General features: G+C 33.4%; 2 protein-coding genes across 3 annotated transcripts; both read left to right on the forward strand.

Moving 5' to 3' along the window:
* The first annotated feature begins 2,282 nt into the window (after positions 1-2,282).
* LOC142642722 (uncharacterized) lies at positions 2,283-8,887 on the forward strand. Of its 2 annotated transcripts, none has more exons than XM_075817139.1 (13): positions 2,283-2,619; positions 2,874-2,925; positions 3,658-3,764; positions 4,016-4,084; positions 4,180-4,234; positions 4,924-4,968; positions 5,065-5,219; positions 6,324-6,562; positions 6,874-6,964; positions 7,673-7,801; positions 7,907-8,060; positions 8,320-8,414; positions 8,504-8,887. In XM_075817139.1, exons 1-13 carry the CDS (start codon positions 2,410-2,412, stop codon positions 8,687-8,689), a joined length of 1,587 nt encoding a protein of 528 aa, XP_075673254.1. In that variant the 5' UTR covers positions 2,283-2,409; the 3' UTR covers positions 8,690-8,887. The 2 variants fall into 2 exon arrangements, with proteins under 2 accessions (XP_075673254.1, XP_075673253.1); XM_075817138.1 differs by having other exon boundaries at positions 2,284-2,619; positions 4,921-4,968.
* Positions 8,888-11,393: 2,506 nt separating this feature from the next.
* On the forward strand, positions 11,394-18,858 carry LOC142642723 (V-type proton ATPase subunit B 2). Its single transcript, XM_075817140.1, has 15 exons — positions 11,394-11,514; positions 12,988-13,052; positions 13,429-13,484; positions 13,600-13,698; positions 13,904-13,963; positions 15,085-15,196; positions 15,301-15,509; positions 16,103-16,231; positions 16,358-16,495; positions 16,778-16,928; positions 17,047-17,129; positions 17,618-17,665; positions 17,838-17,891; positions 17,988-18,071; positions 18,188-18,858. Exons 2-15 carry the CDS (start codon positions 12,995-12,997, stop codon positions 18,371-18,373), a joined length of 1,467 nt encoding a protein of 488 aa, XP_075673255.1. The 5' UTR covers positions 11,394-11,514; positions 12,988-12,994; the 3' UTR covers positions 18,374-18,858.
* Positions 18,859-19,942: the final 1,084 nt, after the last annotated feature.

Here is a 19,942-nt window from a genome sequence, read left to right on the forward strand (position 1 = left end):
TATATTATACTAGTTTATAGTCCACCTTCTCAAAAAAAAAAAAAAAAAAAAATTATAGTCTTTTCATGTGCACAGCAGCACGAGTACAATTAATAACAATTATTGTTAATACACACATGTCTAAGTTCAATTTCGGCTTACACTAAAAACTGATTGATGTCTTGGTCTGATGATAAAGAGCTATTATCAGGAGCAGATATTATAAGTTGATGAATCTCCCTCAAAAAAAAAAAAAAAAAACACACACACACACAAATATATATAATAGAGTATGTTTCTACTTGGTTAGTATTGTACGTATTTATAATATTACATAAATTACTTATAAATTTGAATTATTTTTAATTACATAAAAAATAGTTCATAGAAATAAAATCATTGAAACTTTTTATAAAAATTTTATATATAGAGTTGGATATATAATGAAGTTTTTGATGGTTTATTATTGTAAGTGCACAATTGCATCTGGACCCAAAGACAACTACGGGCTCAGGCCCAATGAGCCTTAGACAATAAAATTTGTAGAGCGTGGGCTTGAAACCTAGGTTAGAAGTGCTGAGAACTTGATAACGGGTTAAGAGTTACAAACACATGTAAATAACAAAAGATAATTATAAATAGGCTTCGGACGTAACGACGACTACTCGTATTATTTCTATTTCTTACTTAAAAGTTACAATTCTTAGTTTCTTTCTTTGTTGCCGATCCCCTTTTCCTGGCCTTCACCCTTAAATACTTCCTTCATACTTTTGGATGACTAGAAGTTTCTGTTCAGGGGTCACTTCCCCATTAATGCGGCCAGGGAGGTAGGTGCAGAGCCTTTAATGCGGAGGTGGCAGCCTTTGCTCTTGATATTTTTTTTAACACTGGTGCATCTAGAAGGTTCAGGGTGTCCCCCTTTAACCATTAGTCTTTCCAGAGTTGTGCCTTGACCTTCATAATGAAGTTTTGAGTTCTTTTGGATCTGTCCGAGGAGAAGCTCGCCCTCGGCTGTACCCTCGGATCCTCGGCGTATGGGCCAATTCATAGAGTTTAATTCTGAAGCAAGTCGGCCCTCCATGCTACAGTCCAAAGGCCCAATGCCCATTTGGGTCCTTTTACTCCGACAATTATATTGAACTTTTTTTTTTTTTTACATTGAATTGACTCACTTTATACAAAAATGAAACAGTTTAAATGAGATACACAGTACAAAATTAGACTCTAATTGAAATCTAACATGATTTTCTCTCCACTTTAGCTTTATATATATAATTATATTTATAGCATGAAGTCAGAATTAAACTTTTTTATTTTCTATTTTTATGAATAATCATCTACAATAATAAAATATTGCTATAATCAAATAACCTCACATGTCATACGTCGTAATCCGGTACATTACGAAACATACAAGTGATGCAAGACAAACTTGCTCAATTGACCATTCGACGTGTAAGATACTCGAGAATAAACAAATTATTAGCGTTACAGACTTGCAAGTTACCAACAAATACCGTGTGTAAGTTAGATAGCAATAAGAAGGTAAGATTGATCAGTTATCACAAACTACTATGTGGGTTGAACGCAATTTCAAGATTTTATAATTTTAACTGAAATTATGTTTTGAAAACATGATTTCAAGGAAAACGTGTACAGAATGTTTAATAGCAATTGTGTAACAAGACTTTTTTAAAAGGCTTGGCTTTAAACTTGGGTCTAGTGTTCAGTTACATTAGATCCATCACAATAGTGGTATGTGTCCAAAAGTAGACACGTGTTATCATCTTGTTATAGTGCAACTAGACACCAAACCCAATCTATACAATTTTTCAAAATAAGATTGAATCTAAAAGTTGCTCTAAATTAGCTCAATTGGTAGCTTTTTTTTTACTTGGATAAGGGATATGAAATCAAAAACCAAGTAAACTAAACAAACCAAAAATAAACTCACCTAGCTATCCACCATCACTGGTTTAACATACAATGTTATGAATTGAGTAACATAACTTTTACTACCATCAATAGTATGTCAAGTTTAACAAAAAAAAAAAAAAATCAGTAGTATATTAGTAGGTCAATTCCTCACTTGTGAAAATGTTTGTTTCTTTATATTTATTGATGGAGAGAATATTTAAAAAAAAAAAAAAAAAAACCACAGTATTGGAGACCAGTGTCTCTCACTAGACTAGCGTGTCCTCACACTGGCTACACAATGTACAGTGTAGACGACTTGCTTGTGGCTGAGACTCCGACCCCCACTCAAAAAAAAAATCTAAACGATAATTCTTTACTAACTGTTAAAAACTAACAAAGAAAATCAGTTTCCTTTTGGCTGTGCTGGTGGTGGTCTCTAACTATATAAGCCTGGAAAGGAAACTGAATAGTCGTTGAAAGCCGTTAGCAGACACTACAATTTTACAGTTAACAATGTTGGCTTGTTCTTGGAGTGTCACTACACTTGCACCATACTTGTCTAACAAGAGATATGGAACTGGGTTTTGTTGTAAAGCTACTGATCTTCAAAGCCATGCAAATGGAGACCAAGACAATGATATAAAGAAGAAGAAGAAGAAGAAGGTGGTAATTGTTGGCTCTGGCTGGGCTGGCCTTGGTGCTGCTCATCACCTCTGCAACCAGGTCATCTCTCTATCTCTATCTTTGCCCGTTTGTGTGTTTTATTTTATTATATATTTTTGGTGTAGATTGTTTCTTAATGATTTCATAGTAACTTGTATTTTAAGGATTAATTTGATAAATTATTATATTTTTTAACATTTTAATATGTGCTCTTGTAACATGTTAAATTATGGATTTTCGTTCTAAAAGCGTAAGCTATTAGAAAATGATGAATTTAATTATTTGACCATTATTCTAACATGATTTACTTTCAGGGTTTTGATGTTACTGTTCTTGAAGGCAGTCCAGAAGATGTTGGTATACGTGGTAATGAAACTTGTTTTCCATTTGAGTTTAATGGAAATGGGATTTGCTGATGCCAAGAATTTTCGAATCCAAATTGTATACACAGATTTAAAACTAAATATGATAATTTTACCATTGGTATTGCTCTTAATTGATCAAAATGGCTTCAAGAAAATGATTTTGTTGTAATTTGAACCTCAATATATATCCTGTTGTCTATAGCTATATCATTGCTGAACACTTCTAATCTACTAAGAAGGTTGTACAAGCAAGTAGGGGTACCTCTAGAATCCAAATGGTCATGTCCAACTTTGGGTGAAAGTAGATGATCTGATTTGGATTTTTTTAGGCCAAACCATAATTTTGGTCCCTCTACATTTGTCATAGCTTCAATTTTATCCTTATACAATAAATTGTATTAATCTCATGCTCCAACTTTCAAAATTGAAGTCCCTAAACTATTACTTGGGTCATTCATCCGTCAAATTTCAACATCAAGTAAATTCCATCACTTAATTTTAAAGATAAAGTCAAATTTATTGTTAGAACTTGACTTGATTTTAAAAAGTTGAGAGATGAAATTGACAAAATTAAATCTAGGAGGACAGAATTGAAATTACAGGCATTGTTGGAGCACCAAAAGTGTAGTTTGGTCCCTCTCTCTCTCTCTCTCTTACTCTGTCTTTTAAATTATGTTCAAATGTATGTTTTGTATGAGGTCATATGATAATGAAATTGGATTCTACTTTGCAGGTTATTGGTATCCTCACCGAAACATATTTAGCCTTGTTGATGAACTGGGAATCAAGCCATTCACAAACTGGATAAAATCTGCACAGTATTCAGGAGGGGGGTTAGAGGTAATCACCAGCTTTCTTTTCTCTTGTTGTTTGAAGGAGATTTGATATGCAGATTATAATCCCATAGTTCCTATTTTTTGCATCAGTAAACTCAATTTTCTGTTATGATGTTTTCTCTAGGAACCTTTTTTTTTTTTTGGTAGTAGAATGGTGTTAAAATTTAATAATATATTAGTTCTCATCAAGAATCACATTGAGGTCTAGGTATATGGCTTTTAAATTCTTTTAACAAAACCAAGGCCATCCTGCAGGTTGAATTTCCCATATTCCAAGATCTGCCTCAATTGCCAACTCCATTGGGAACCTTGTACTATAGTCAAGTATGCTTCACATTGTATCCACTTTATTATTTTTTTTGATTAGCAAGAAAAGTATATTTATCATTGTCTATATTAATAATTGTTACATTGTGCAGTTTGCTCGGCTCCCATTGTTTGATAGGTTAACATCACTTCCTTTATTGGCTGCAGGTACAGCCTACTTTTGAAAATCTAGATTTTGCTTTTTATTGAGTAATGAATTTACTGACTACAAGAGCAAAGTGAACCCTCATGATTTGAATCATCATGTTATGGTGGGATGTCACCACTACTTTTTCCTCTCCTCTTTTTTCAACATGGAGTGGAAGCCCATGGCTGAGAAATAATAAGTTCTCACTCCTAGTTTCTCTATCTTACTGCAGTAGAACCACACTATTAATTTGTCTTTCAAAAAGTAATAAGTACTCACACATCAAGTTGTCCATCCAGTATAGAAGTACAGTCAGTGCATATAATTATAATTATAATTACTTATCTATTTAAGATTATTTTGAAACTCAATGGCGTATTTGCACTTCTTCTGTGAGTTCCTTCAGGAGAGGTCAGTAACATGGCATATGTCACAGTTAGAAAATTCTCTCTCTAAATACCTAGAAAATACTTTTTATTTTATTTTATTATATATATATATATATTTATAATTAATATGCCTATATTTACATTTCATCCCTTTAAACTTGTGATTTTATTCATACCATGCTGGTCTCAAGATTTAAGTTACATATTTGCAATTGAATAGGCAAACTGCATAAAAAAGGTTAAAAGGCTATTTTTCATTACCTGTTATTTTCTTTCACTCATCCACTCATCTGCACCTTTTTTTTTTTTTTTTGCAGTAGTTGACTTTGACAACACTGACACAGCCTGGAGAAAATATGATTCAAGTAAGGATCCCCCATCTTCATATGACTAGCTGTTTATCACCAATGAATAAAATCAACAATGAATGTTGAAGTGTCTTATATAGATTTAACTGTCAGTTACTGCAAGGGAGCTTTTTAAACAGTTTGGCTGCTCGGAAAAGCTTTATCGGGATGTTTTTGGTCCATTGCTTCAAGTGGGTTTGTTTGCTCCAGCAGAGCAATGTAGTGCTGCAGCAACTTTGGGGATGCTAGTCTACATCCTCTCCCACCAGGTTTGAGGGGTTGAGCTCCTTACTAGAATGCATAAGATTCTGCACTAATCTCTTAAACCAACTGTGTACGTATCAGATTAGGCTAGGTTGTGCAGTAGCATTATATCTTGATATTTGATAGTGAGAGTTGTGATACCCACAATATAAAGAAAAAGAATACACCAAATGAAAAGAAAAGAATCCATTATTCCTTCAATCAAAGTATAAAACTTAAGGAGTACTTATACCAGGAAAACATCTAATACCTATCTGAAGTTTTCGATGGCAAATCCTATTGAGACTGAATATGGTGTCAGATTCTTTTCTCCCTTAATTCCATAGGGGCAAGAAATAATAATATTGCACCATCTAGGATTACTTTATGTTCCACCATAAGAGCACTGCAACAGTGTATGGCATCAATTATTAACTAAGTAAGATTGATAAGACGAAATGAGTGGAAACAGTGATAAGATGATGCGCCACATGCATGTTCTAGAGCCACGTCTATCTATTCTGTCAGTTCTTTTTATTTGTTGGTGATTATGTTAATTATACAGCCACCAAAAGCTTTGTAAACTTTCTACGTGGGATAAGTCAAAAATCACAAATCCACTTCCTTCCATATCAAAATCTACACAACATGTTTTAACAAAAATTACCTGACAATATGCAACAAATGAGGATAAGATTACCATTGGACCACAAAGTCATTCACAAACTAATTTTCAAGGCTACTTTACAGTAATTTTATCAAGAATGGATCCATAGACTTGCAGGTGCTGATGTTAATGGACAACTTGTTAGTTAAAATTATCTGCAACTGCCCTTGGGTATGTGTTATATGACCCATGAAACTTGAGGACATTGGAACAATAAATCTCCTAAAAAAAAAGGTTTTCCATGCAAAATATCATAGAAAAATAATGAGGGTATACTCAGCCTAACATATTCTTCTAGGCATATTAATACTGTTAAACTTTTTGCAAACCATAATAATTATGTGAACTGCATGGAGAACATAATGCAAACATCCATTCTTCTGCATTGTTCAGTAATATTTTCTATTGTATTGTGCATTTTCTTAAGCTGAAACTATATTCTTTTCTATGTGGATGGATGTAGAAAGATTTTGATATGGTATGGTGTCGTGGGACAGTGAAAGAAAAGATCTTTGAGCCATGGATTGACTTCATGAGGACTAAAGGTTGTGAAATTCTGGAGGGTAGAAGAGTGACAGATTTTTCTTTTAATGAGGAAACAAGTTGTATTTCAGAAGTAATTTGTGGTAGTGAGTTGTATAATGCTGATGCAGTTATATTGGCAGTTGGAATCTCCAGGCTCCAGGAACTTATCAAGAACAGGTGTGCTGTTTTTTCAGTAATTTGTACATTAACTCTATTGTCTTTATTACTTGAAATGGTTCAGCTATTTGAATTCAAGTTTTAGCTTGTTATGCCATATTTCAATGCATCATATTTTTGCAAGGAAGTGGTGAACAGCATTACAGTCAGACTGTATCTAGACCAATTTTTCTAATCATCCTACAAAAACAAATTGGGATACTGCTTTAGTTAGTTCTGTTCTACTTTAAAATATTGAGCAGAATGTTAACAGCTTTAGAGTTAACCTGTTCTTGCTATCCTTTTTTAACTGGCGATTGAGTTCTGTATAGTGCAGTATTACGTACAAGGGAGGAGTTTCTGAAGGTTTTAAACTTGGCTAGCATTGATGTAGTTACTGTTAAGCTTCGCCTTGATAGGAAGGTGAGTATGGGGAAATTTCTCTTTTAACCTTTACTTCCTTTACTTTCTTATTGCTATATGTATTGTTGTCCTTATGTTACAGATAATTGCCTAGAGATGATAGGTTAAGATACTTTAGAATATTGTTACCTATAGTAACCCAAATTTATTATGTATTTCGATTCTTTAAATTTTTTCCCTATGTTTATTTTTCAAGTTATGCGGAACTCTTGCATCCACCATGCTCATCAATACCACGTCTCCACGTGCAAATATGGTTGTTGATATACTAAGCTGGAGGTTGAAATGTAGAAGTGTCTGCTTAAAGTCATCAGTTTGACTGCTCAACTGATGACCTCAAGTAGCAAATAGATAGATAGGGAAAATTTTGTCCTTCCAAATTCCAAATAATAAACATGTACGAAAACAATAAGGTTGGGTAAAATTGATTTTACAACAAAAGATGTGTTATTTTTCTAAAAGAGAAGGGTGTTTTCAGTTTGATATCTGGACCAGTTGGTCTGGTCCATTTTCATACATTCTGGCAGGAATTTCATGATGAAGATGCTTATCTTTCTGCACTTATGCCATGTCTGCTTATATAGTACTCATGACTTCTGCAGGCTCCTTTTTACAATATCAAATTGGTTTCCTTGCTATGGCTTATTTTAAGTGAAACTTCTACATTTGTCTTATAAAAGAAAAGGTGAAAACTCTACATTTGTGCAGGTTAAAATCCCAAATGCTAGTAATGTTTGCTCTGGATTTGATGATTCATTTGGCTGGACTCTTTTTGATTTGAACATAATTCATGATGAGCACAACGATGATCCCGTAACAGTCCTACAAGCCGATTTTGTGAGTTTCACATTATTTTTTTTCTTATCCAAATTAATCAAGGATTAAAAATATCACATCAGAAATGAAGGTTCCTAATCTTTTGTCTCAATATGTCGTGTGTAGTACCATTCCAATGAATTCTTGCCATTGAAGGATGAGGACATAGTTGCAAAAGTTATGTCATACCTTTCAAAGTGCATCAAGGACTTCGAGTCTGCTTCCGTGGTGGATAAGGAGATAGGAAGATTTCCACAATCTTTGACTCACTTTTTTCCAGGTAATTTATAAGCATGTTATTTTTATAAATTAGTATAGATGATAGACAAAGAACTTGATTCTACTTCCTCTCTATGATGTATCGGGACTATTATTGAGCATTTTTAATAATCTTCTATTTCGAAAACTAAAAATCTCTAAGAAATTATCTAAATAAGAGTGAACTAAGAGTACCTTTGTTCACATATTGCTTTTATTATTTTATATCATATATGTTTAACATCATATAATTTTTCTTTGTTTGCATGTTCTTTATGTAGGTTCATACAAGCACATGATGCGCGGGGCTACATCTTTCTCAAATGTATTCATGGCTGGAGACTGGATTATAAATCGACATGGTTCCTGGTCACAAGTTAGCTTTCAACTAGTCCCTTCCCTTTGCTGATTTGAGTGAAAATTACTAACCAAATGAAAATATGTTATGACAAATATCATTGACAGGAGAAATCTTATGTGACGGCGCTTGAAGCTGCCAACCGGGTAGTAGACTATCTTGAAGAAGGAAGCTTTGCTAAAATAATACCAGTAGAGGAAGATGAACCTCACATTGAAGCGCTTCGCAACCTGAACAGGCGCTTCAATGAGTTTAGAGACCAAATTCCATTGTCCAATTTTTTCCTCCAGTGAACCTGTAATTGAGTTTTTTTGTATGTTTTAGAGCATGTACTTTTTTTCATAATGTTTACAAGGATGCTACTGCATGTCCATTTTGATTAGCTTTAGGGGGCATTTGGTTCGTCGTGATGTTATATTACGTCATAATATTACGTTATTGTAATCTTACATTAATGTAATTTTAATACAAGAATATAACATTACATTGTTAAGAAGTTGATGAGATTAAGATGATGTGATATATTTTGTAATTTTAAATTATGGTAATGTTAGAAAAAATAAAATAAATCAAAAATCTTAATGTGACATCGTACATCAAGAGTATATTACAGCAAACCAAACACCCTTCTAGTGAAAACTCATCTACCTATTTATCGGAAGTTGGTAACAAATGTGCCTAGAAAAAGCAAAAAAAAAAAAAAAAAAAAAAAAAAAAAAAAAAAAAAAAAAAACTCTGTACACAAGCAAATAAGTTAAGATAAAAAGGCTAATCGAAACTTACATAACCCTAGTTGCAATCTTGAAGTTGCAATTTTGAAGACAGCTCTTTCTCTGAAAGTGTCAACACAATCATTTGTTTATTTCAATGGAAAGTATGATCAATTACCAAACACTGTTTCATGTGTGACATTCATATCAAGCAGTAAAAAAAAATTGACTAAAAGGGGACTAATTCTAATTCCCTTATAAATTGTAATCAATGAAAATAAGTGCTTCTTATAATAATGTTCCAATTTATGATATCTTTGGTGGACAAATTAAGCTCACTGTATAGAGCATATATGGTCAAGAATGAAGCATATTCCCTTTGTGCAAATATCAGGGGGTGACAATCTTTTTATCTCTTACTGTTATTTATTCAACTGGTTGGCTAGTGTCTCAGTCTAGTCCCAATCATACGAGTAATTGAGTAAAACCAAAATGATATCTGTCTCAGTGATTTTGGACCGTCCGATCCTAAATAAATAAATACAATACCGACTTCTTCTTTTTTGGTGTCAATAATTACAATACCAAAAAAATCATAATGTTACAAAAACCCGGAAGCTGCAGTGGACCCCCAACCAACTTTCCAATCCACGACTCACTTTCCCCACAATAGCAGGAGAAACAGGAGGAGATGGACTGGAATTGATACTCTACAATCGTCCTCATTCCATAGTCACTACATCACATCCAGCCAAATATCCCCACTTGTCATTTCACACCAAAGAGTTAGGATACACCTTCATTCACAATTAATTTGTGTTAGTTGTGATTAGTAAGGTTTGCAATTCATGTTAGCGGATCGTGTTTGTATCCTATTGAAGTAAGCATATTTAAATACATAGTTTAAATCTAATCAGATCCATTTATTAAGTTAGTTGATTTAATATGATCCATTTCAATATATAATCTAAGAAAAGTAAATTGAAAAGAGATTTTTTTTTGATGTTGTTTTGGGTGAAAGGGTTAGGCATTTTTGAATTTCAACGAAGAATTTATAATATAACCATTAAAATCTTTTAATTACTTAATTATATTTTAGAATTTAATTTTATGCTAGTACGAATTGGTTCAAGTCAACATGGAGTTGTTCAAATTAAGTTGACTCACTTTGATGCCTGTTTTGGCATGAAACCAGTTAAATTTTAAACTAAATGCTAACCCATAAAACTTGTTCCCTTTCTTCGAACTTGGATTCGTATTGTTCATAGAAAATCTTTAATCAAACTGTGTCATGTTCGCGAGTTGTGTCAAACATTACCACTCCTAAATTGTTATGTGAAAATTTTGTGTAAACTGTCTATAAATCTATGTGAAAGTAATGTTGTATAATCATAACTTATCAACATCTCAAAAACCGAATTTTCGAATCCAAAATAGTTTTCACTACTCTCCTATAAAGAAACAACACCAATGTCCACAAATCAATTATTAGCCCCCAAAATTATACTAGAATTGAGGCCACAACACTAGCAACTCGGTAATTCCAAATCAAGAGTGTAACTTATTGCTGAGTTGAGATAAGATAATGTGGTTTTTCTTTAAGACTAGCTTGTATTTTTGACTCTTGTTTTCATTTTGGTTCCAAATGTTAATAAGGTACAAAAGCTTACAAAAATGGTCAAAAAGAACGCATACCAAACACAAAGATATTTATAAAAAGAGTCATGCTAACGAATTCTCTTAGGGCATTGGTTAACAATCCATTTTAGGAAAGTTTTGATATCACTTTTATGAGAAATGAAAAAAGCTGTCAAAAAATTAATTAATTTTCTTTCTTTCTCTATAAAAACTTTCTTTAAATAAATTATTAAATAATACTCTAAGAGCATTCGTTAGTATTTTCTTTATAAAAAGTAACACACTCACAAACCTACAAAGAGATAATAATATAATATAATTTTTTTTGATACGTAATATAATATAATTTATTTTTAATTAGTTGGCATTTTTTGATTGGACCACGTAAGCCCAATACAGACTCTACATATTCACGTGATATTCCCCCCCACACAGTTGTTATTATACACACTACAAAACAGCCTTCGTTGTCTCTTTGTCATTATTACCCTCCTCATGACCTTCCATTAAAATAACGATCACATAATTCAAAAAAAAAAAAAAAAAAATAACGATCACATGTAAACTAATCCTACTATAAAAAAATTTAAATTAAAAAAAAACCAATTAATCACATTTATATTTAAATTAAAACTCATTATATTTATTCATTTTCATTCTTAGCCATTAGATCCCAGTTCTCATTCTCTCTCTCTCTCTCTTCGCCAATCCCTCTCTCTCTCTCTCTCTTCTCGTCTTCGCTTCGCTTCGTTTCGGATCGGAAATTGAAGGTAAAGCTCTTTATACACTTTCAGATCCTAAATTCTCAGCCATTTTAGTCCTAAAACTTGTAATTGTAGTTGTATTTGATTTGAGTTTGTTGTTAATCTCTGTGATCACAAGGGCTTTGAATTTATATCGAATCGATCGCATTTAATTCTCTACTTTTCTTTGAATTTCTAGTTAATTTTTCGTTGTTGTTTTTATGTCAATGATCATTTGTTTTTAGTGTTTTAGTGTGATTTTTTGAGGTTTTCGAATCATTTTGGTTATACTTAATTGTGATTAGATTTTCGATAGGCATGGCTCTGTTTGGTTACCGAGAAAGTGTGAGAAAAAAGAGGAATCGTTAGAGTTTTGATAGATTGCATTTTCAGCATTAACTCCGAGATAGATTCTTTAGCTCTGTTCTTTTTTTTTTTTTTTATTTTTTAAAACTTTTTGGAATAGTTTGATTTGAGTAAAATTTCCTTGAGTTTGGAGTTAATTTTTCGTTGCTTTGATTCAATTCTCATGTACTTTTTGGTTTTTAGTTTGATTTTAGGTTTTTGAATAATTTTAGTTACTAAACTGTGATTAGATTTTCGTTAGGGCTCTGTTTGGTAACTGAGAAATTGTGAGAAAAAGAAGAATCGTTAGAATTTAGATAGATTTCAGCATTAACTCTGAGATAGATTCTTTAAATCTGTTTGATTTTACTTTTTGGATTAGTTGGATTGAGGAAAATTTTCCATGAATATTGTGTTAATTATTTGTTTTTTATTTCAATTTGCAAGTGTTTTTTGGTTTTTAGTTTGATTTTGAGGTTGTGGAATAATTTTGGTTACTTAACTGTGATTAGATTTTCATTAGGGCTATGTTTGGTAAACAAGAAAGTGTGAGAAAAAGAAGAATCGTTAGAATTTAGGCAGATTGCAGCATTAACTCTGAGATAGATTCTTTAACTCTGTTTGATTTTACTTCTTGGATTAGTTGGATTGAGGAAAATTTATTTTGAGTGTTGAGTTAATTATACATTTTTATTATTTCAATTCCCATTTATTTTTTGGTTTTCAGTGTGATTTTGAGGTTTTGAATAATTTTGATTACTTAATTGTGATTAGATTTTGTTTGGCTATCAAGAAAGTTTGTGAAAAAAAGAAGAATTGTTAGAATTTCGATAGATTGCAGCATTAACTCTCAGATAGATTCGTTAACCCTGTTTGAATTAGTTTGATTGAGGGAAATGAGATTTGGTCTCTCTATATTACCATTTTGATGTGTGTTTTTTTTCTTGGCAATCAAGCAGAGAGTTATTAATGATTTTAGTTAGAGCACACTGGACAATTTTATTATATGAATCCCTGAAATTCATGTACTCAGTGTTAATCAAGGCATTTTTGTTTTTTGAGGAGTGATTTTCTGAACAAACTGTGATGCTGGCTGGGTCTGTATGTTTTTAGTCGTGTGTGTATATATTGATATTTGTGACTTTGTGTTTGAAGCTTTATAATGGGTGTGCCGCCAAAAAATCACGATGTGGATGAGGGGTTACTGGAGATCGGCATGGGTAAGTTTTTTGTAATTACTGCTTGTACATAAAAGCAACTTTAGAACTCATGATCACCTACTCTAATACCATGATAAATTACAAGATGATGAGAGATAGTAACAATCTCTTCTAATGAGTTTGACCCTAATTTACTTTTCATTTTTCATATTGTTTGCGTCAGTGATTTAATTTATTATCTGAATGTGAGCATAAAGCAGAATGGAGATGTTCTTCGAACTAATAATAAATTATACCGTCGATTTATTACAAAAAATAATAAATAATTTATACCATGTGTAGTAAATTAAGTCAATTGATTAAGATTACTGAGGATTTATTTAATTGGTAAATTGATTCTGATAAATTCTGCTTATTTATTTTTATTAAATTGCAGAGTATAGAACTGTTTCAGGAGTTGCAGGACCTCTAGTTATCCTTGAGAAAGTAAAGGTGGGGGATTTTGCTCTCTTGCCATACATTTCTTAGTAATTGTGTTAACCTTTCTCAACCAGGATTTCCCCCTCCTTGTACTATGTGATTTACATATCCTCTGGTTAATTTTCAGGGACCCAAATATCAAGAGATCGTCAATATTCGTTTAGGAGATGGATCCATGAGACGTGGTCAAGTCCTAGAAGTTGATGGAGAAAAGGCTGTTGTTCAGGTGATTTTTTGAAAATCTATATTTTCACAGTTTATAAAATTGGACGTCATTCACATTGTGATGATGGACCTCTATGCTTTCTCTTATAAGTGTAATTCATACGTCTTTAATTTCCTTGCAATTGTAACTCTATTGTAGTACTATTGTTCATGGAGAATGATATTTTTAGCTTTATACTTTTGCTTATTTAGTTCTCAATTGTCAGGTTTTTGAAGGAACATCTGGAATTGACAACAAGTACACAACTGTGCAATTTACAGGAGAGGTATTCAACTTTGTTCTTATTCATTCCATATAATTTAAATCATCTTTTGGCGTGATGAAAAATTGGGCTGTCCAGAGGCATGGTACATTGTTTATGAGGAAAAATTTGAATATAGAGTTGCTAATGAGATGGTACTTCCTCTTCCCGCATTAATAGAATGGAGGGTGAGATTGTAAGTTTTTAAGAGTTGAGATCCAATGAGTCCCATCTATCTTACCAACAGAAGGAAGTTTTTGAATCTGGATTTATCTGTCAGGTGAAATGACATCATTATAACACACAAGACCAAATTGATGTATGTGCAGTTAGCAGGAAGTTTCATATGGAATGAGATACTTTTTCTGTTGTGTTAGGCTTAAGGCAACAGGGACTCTATGATAGTTTATTTCAACAAGTTATGAACTTATCCCACTCTTTTTATTTCTATGGACCATGAACGTTTTCTTCAAATTCAAAACATAAAAAATTAAGCAATAACCTTTCAGTTTTCTTTACTATTCATATTTTAAGTAAGCATTGGTGGGCTATCTTTGTATAGAATCTAGAAGTCTTGCCAATAAGCTCTAGCTATTATGACACTTCCTCTGCTTCTAAGAGCAGGGAGGAGGGTGAGGCTGTGGGTTCAAGACCCATCATGTGCGTTTGTAAGTACTAATCTACAATTGTTGGATGGTATGCCACTATATTGGAAAATTTTACATTTTGTATTTATTGCTAGAGTGGTGAGGTGATAAAGGAGATTGAAACTAAATGAGATAAAAATACAGCCAAGCATAATGTATGTAAATGTGATCATCCTCAAGCAAATTGAGGAAATAGTTGTAGCACACAGGATTTCACTTATTGTATAAGATGTTGCATCAATTTTTTATCTTCAATTAAGAGTTTCCTCCCAATTTTGGTTTTCTAACATAAAGAAAAGCCTACTATAAAGAAGTCTCTGCTTGGCAGCCATTTTTTGGTGAATTTTAACGAAGCAATTTGTTAACAATGATTATGGAATGGAGCATTTTATTGATCTTTGCAAGCCTGTGATTCTCTGACTTTTGGGTTCTGTTTCTCTCAGAAGAATCAGTTCTACTCTTTTGATCCCCTTTCTTCTCCCTGGACATGTGTTGCAGGTTTTGAAAACTCCTGTCTCATTGGACATGCTTGGGCGCATATTTAATGGTTCTGGGAAACCAATCGATAATGGTCCCCCAATTTTGCCTGAGGCTTACTTGGATATATCTGGTGAGTTATTGTAGTGAATGATTATATATGTTTTTTGTATTCGTAAGTTATTCTATTCGTAAGTTTTTTGCATATCCTTCAATCTATCACTTTGTCTTTTACAGGAAGTTCTATCAACCCTAGTGAGAGAACCTATCCTGAGGAGATGATACAGACAGGGATTTCTACAATTGATGTGATGAATTCCATTGCTAGAGGGCAAAAGATTCCGCTTTTCTCTGCTGCTGGTCTTCCCCACAATGAAATTGCTGCTCAGATATGTCGCCAGGCTGGTTTGGTCAAGCGATTGGAGAAGACTGAAAATCTTCTTGAGGTGCATCTGCCATAAAATTTTTTGTTAGCTAGTCTTTACTGAATGTTAAACAAGGGTGGATGACTGGAAGCAGGAGAGCAATAAAAGGATATGACTTCCGGCAAATCTGCCTTTTTTACTGATTTTTATGTGCATACTTAGATGCATGCACAACATAATTTTATTGAACTAATGAAGTTAAAATCTGAATAGAACTAGCAGTTCCCTTTTACAATGAAATTCATGCAGTGCTAGTATTATATACCTTTTTAGTAATTAGTAAATAGGAATATCAATTTGAATTAATAAGAACAATTTGTTTTGCTTATCATTGTGACTTATTTGAGCTTTCATTTTTTTGTTCCTTTTAGATAAAATTGCCCAGATTTGTTGTTTGAAGTAAATCTAATATTTCTGAAATAGTTGAAATGGCCCATGGATAGCCTGAAGGACAGCTGCTTCAATTGAAGAGTTATTTTGTGCTATTGCTCGCTACTGATCCAGTTGTTTCTTACATCACCACCTGTGTTGCTATGTCTCTTGTCTTCATATTGACGTCTTCTTTCCCCTCAAACTTTTAGGTGATTACACTGACCTACTTTATGTATTTACAGGATGCGGAAGATGACAATTTTGCCATTGTATTTGCTGCTATGGGTGTAAATATGGAGACTGCACAGTTTTTCAAACGTGATTTTGAGGAAAATGGCTCTATGGAGAGAGTGACCCTCTTTCTGAACCTGGTATATTTTGAAATCTGCATGTGGACCATATTGTGGCATATTTGTTTCTGTAATGAGTGAACTTGTCAATAATACCACTTCTGAATTGCATTCGTAAAATGTGTCCTCTGATGTGCTCTTGTACAGGCAAATGACCCTACAATTGAACGTATTATCACTCCTCGTATAGCTCTAACTACTGCTGAATATTTGGCTTATGAATGCGGGAAGCATGTTCTTGTCATACTTACGGATATGAGTTCTTATGCTGATGCTCTTCGTGAGGTATTGTAAAAATTTTCATTCTTTAATTTTCACTGAGGCTGTGCCATATGCTGTAATTTATGGAAAAAAAAGTTAGGATGCATGAAGCCGCCTGTACATCCTTTAGCATAATTTTGTGGTCCTGATGCTTAGAAATATTCAATATATTTGCAAATTTCACATGGCTTCCAACTGTACTTGAAAGTCGCTTTGCTGTTTGTCCGAATTTTTAGTACTCTGTTAGAGCCTCAACTGATTTCTAAATTTATATGCATGATGCAAGTCCTGATTGCTAATGTGCAGGTGTCTGCTGCTCGTGAAGAGGTGCCAGGAAGGCGTGGGTATCCTGGGTATATGTATACTGATTTGGCAACAATTTATGAGCGTGCTGGAAGGATTGAAGGGCGGAAAGGCTCCATTACACAAATTCCAATTTTAACTATGCCTAATGATGGTAGTGCATTGCTAAACCGCATTCATAATTTCACCCATTCTTTGATCTTGTTTTAATGATCTTGAACATTGATTTAATTAAAAAAAAAACTTGAACATTGATTTCTTTGTTTGGCCAGATATTACACATCCGACTCCAGATCTTACTGGATATATCACAGAGGGTCAGATATACATTGACAGGCAGTTGCAAAACAGACAGGTAAAGTTTTAAATGTTATTAGCATAGTAATTTAATGATGGGAATTAAATTTCAGATGGATGTGGGTTCTCCTTATCAAAGTAATTTAGGGCCACATGTGAATGATGTCAACAAGTAAAACAACATTTTTATAAGAATATGTAAATGTGCGTGTGCGAGATATAGTAAACTAAATGCAACAAACTGTATCATGGTTTGATGAATTTTTTAGGTCAACATTAAGAATTTTGACTTCAGTATTGTAGCATGGTTTTGATGAATTTTTTAGAGTGACCGTGTTTAAAACAACTGGTTGATGATTGAAAACAGTGAATAAAGATTTGCTCTCATTCATTTTGATCTCAAATTTTAAAATAGTTCTTGATGCATTTAAAAGTTAGGTTCTTTTTCCACTCATTGACTGGTACGAGGTCTACGAATGTTATTGATTGGTTGTATGAGCTTTAAATGATTCTGAAGCTAAACATTGATCTGTTTTAATGGGGCAGATATATCCACCAATTAATGTTCTTCCGTCACTGTCTCGACTGATGAAGGTAAGGAATAATTTTTAAATCATTTGAACTTTGAGTGCACTATTGCTTTTGCTGTAAAAGGGCAGCTGTATGCCTTGCCAAGAGTTCTACCAAACTGGTCCTGAGAGGGATGGTATCTCAGAATTTATACAAATTATGGGTGGTACTCTAAAGTATTATTGATTATCTGCAGAGTGCCATTGGAGAGGGGATGACTCGCAGAGATCATTCTGATGTTTCCAACCAGGTCTGCTTGGGTAGTCTTTTTATAAATTTATTAGTCTTCACTTGAAGCCATGTAACCTTCCTTTTCATGCCTCATTGCTTGACTTATTATTTTCAGCTATATGCAAACTATGCTATTGGGAAGGATGTCCAGGCCATGAAAGCAGTAGTTGGAGAAGAAGCACTTTCTTCTGAGGATTTGGTCTCTTACCTCTTCTTTTTCTCATAAAGATTGTTTTGTTTCATTAATAAGTAAAACTATGGAATGGAAAGGAACAAAAAAAACTAATGAGCATTTTTTTGGTCTTTATAAAACAGCTGTATTTGGAGTTCTTGGATAAATTTGAGAGAAAATTCGTGGCCCAAGGAGCTTATGACACTCGCAATGTCTTTCAGTCGCTAGATTTGGCATGGACACTCCTTCGCATTTTCCCGCGTGAGCTTCTCCACCGTATACCTGCAAAGACCCTTGACCAGTTCTATAGCCGTGATGCAAACAATTGATGGAGGAAAGTTAGCTCATATCTCTTTTTCTCCTACTTAATTAGCGTTGCATGAGATCTGCAATTTGTTTCTTTATTTGCTTTTACTTCCTGGGTTGCGCATCTCTCTTATATATCAATAATGGTTGTGGTCTTTTTGAAGTCCCGCATCTTGAAAGCTATTCGGCTAGTCAAAGTGATGAGTATTCTTCTAGGGAAGGCTTTTAGTTCTTGTAATATCTGTGTTTTTTTAAATTTTTTTGGGTTACCTTTTTATTAGTTTGTGTCACCCATCCGTGGTTTGGGTGTTGCATTTCTCTCTCTTTTTTCCCCTGAAAAGTTGAGGAACTATCGGACATTTAGGAATGAAGAAGTCTTGTTAGACATGCTTGTTGTTCTATAATCATATTTAATTGTAAGTTTATCTTCATGGATTTTTTTTACTCTTGGGGTGATATACAATCTTAGTTTTATTTTTTCATAATGCAATAATGTCTATTCTTGTTCTGTCGTGGGCGTTCTACCATTTTGATATTACTTGGGGTTAGGAGAATGTAGTTAAGATTTAAGAATATTAGTGATCTCTTAATTCTTGTTTTGCACTAGATCACGTATGTGAAAATATGCTAATTCTTTATTTCAATTTTCAATAAATCATGTAACTTTTCAAGATCAATATGCTAGCCGGGTGTATTGGCTCGTGAACATTTTAAAGTCAATCTAAAGAAAATTGTATTATTTATATTCTTATCTAAACGTTTGTTATATTGAAAATCCAATGTCAATATGCATGGCAATAATTTAAAAAAAAAAAAAATTGAATAAAATGTAAAAAATAGGAGGATGCAGTTTAACCTATGCTTTGCCCAAGTTTTTTCGGCTGAGCCGTTGGCTTGGGACTTGGGACCATTCAGCCCAATTGTTGATTTATCACAGTATGAATTGTTATTTTCTCTTTTCATTTATGTCGTCCTTTTTTTTTTCATTCCCTTTTCATATAAGATCTTATTCACACTTCACAATCAGAAGTTTGCTTCGCATAGTTACAGTCACATGGGTGATGAGAGAAATCTGAGTTGCAGGCCCAGCTCTGAAAACCCAATCAGTTCTTCTGCTTCATGGTCACATGGGCAGCGGCAGAACAAGCACGATCGCAGCCCATGTGAAGACTTCTGTTTCTCACAATGACTTGGTTGGGTGAGAGACTTAAATTTAGTTTAGAGGCTTTTGTGGGCCTGTGATTTTCAAGGCTACTATATTTGAGAACTTTCAGGCCCAACCCAAAGGTGAGGTAGAACGTTTAGAAGCTGTGATCATTAGGGGGTAAGGTGTAGGACATTCGTGCCACACCTTAAATCCCTGCAAGGCTGCAAATCCTAGAACCACCACTTCCTGCTAATGCATTATTCAAGTTTTGATTAATGTCCACAATTAGTTAAGGCATGTGCTACAATATTGTCTTGCTTATAAATGTGAGAGAAGGAAAAACTTTGAAGAGAATTAACAAAGGACATGGTGCCTTTACTAAATGACCAAAAGCAGAATCAACCATATAATCTTTTTGGAGGGAGTTTAAGATTATCTTTGAGTA

This window comes from Castanea sativa, chromosome 7 (genome assembly GCF_040712315.1).
Source record: "Castanea sativa cultivar Marrone di Chiusa Pesio chromosome 7, ASM4071231v1".
Taxonomy (NCBI): Eukaryota; Viridiplantae; Streptophyta; class Magnoliopsida; order Fagales; family Fagaceae; genus Castanea; species Castanea sativa.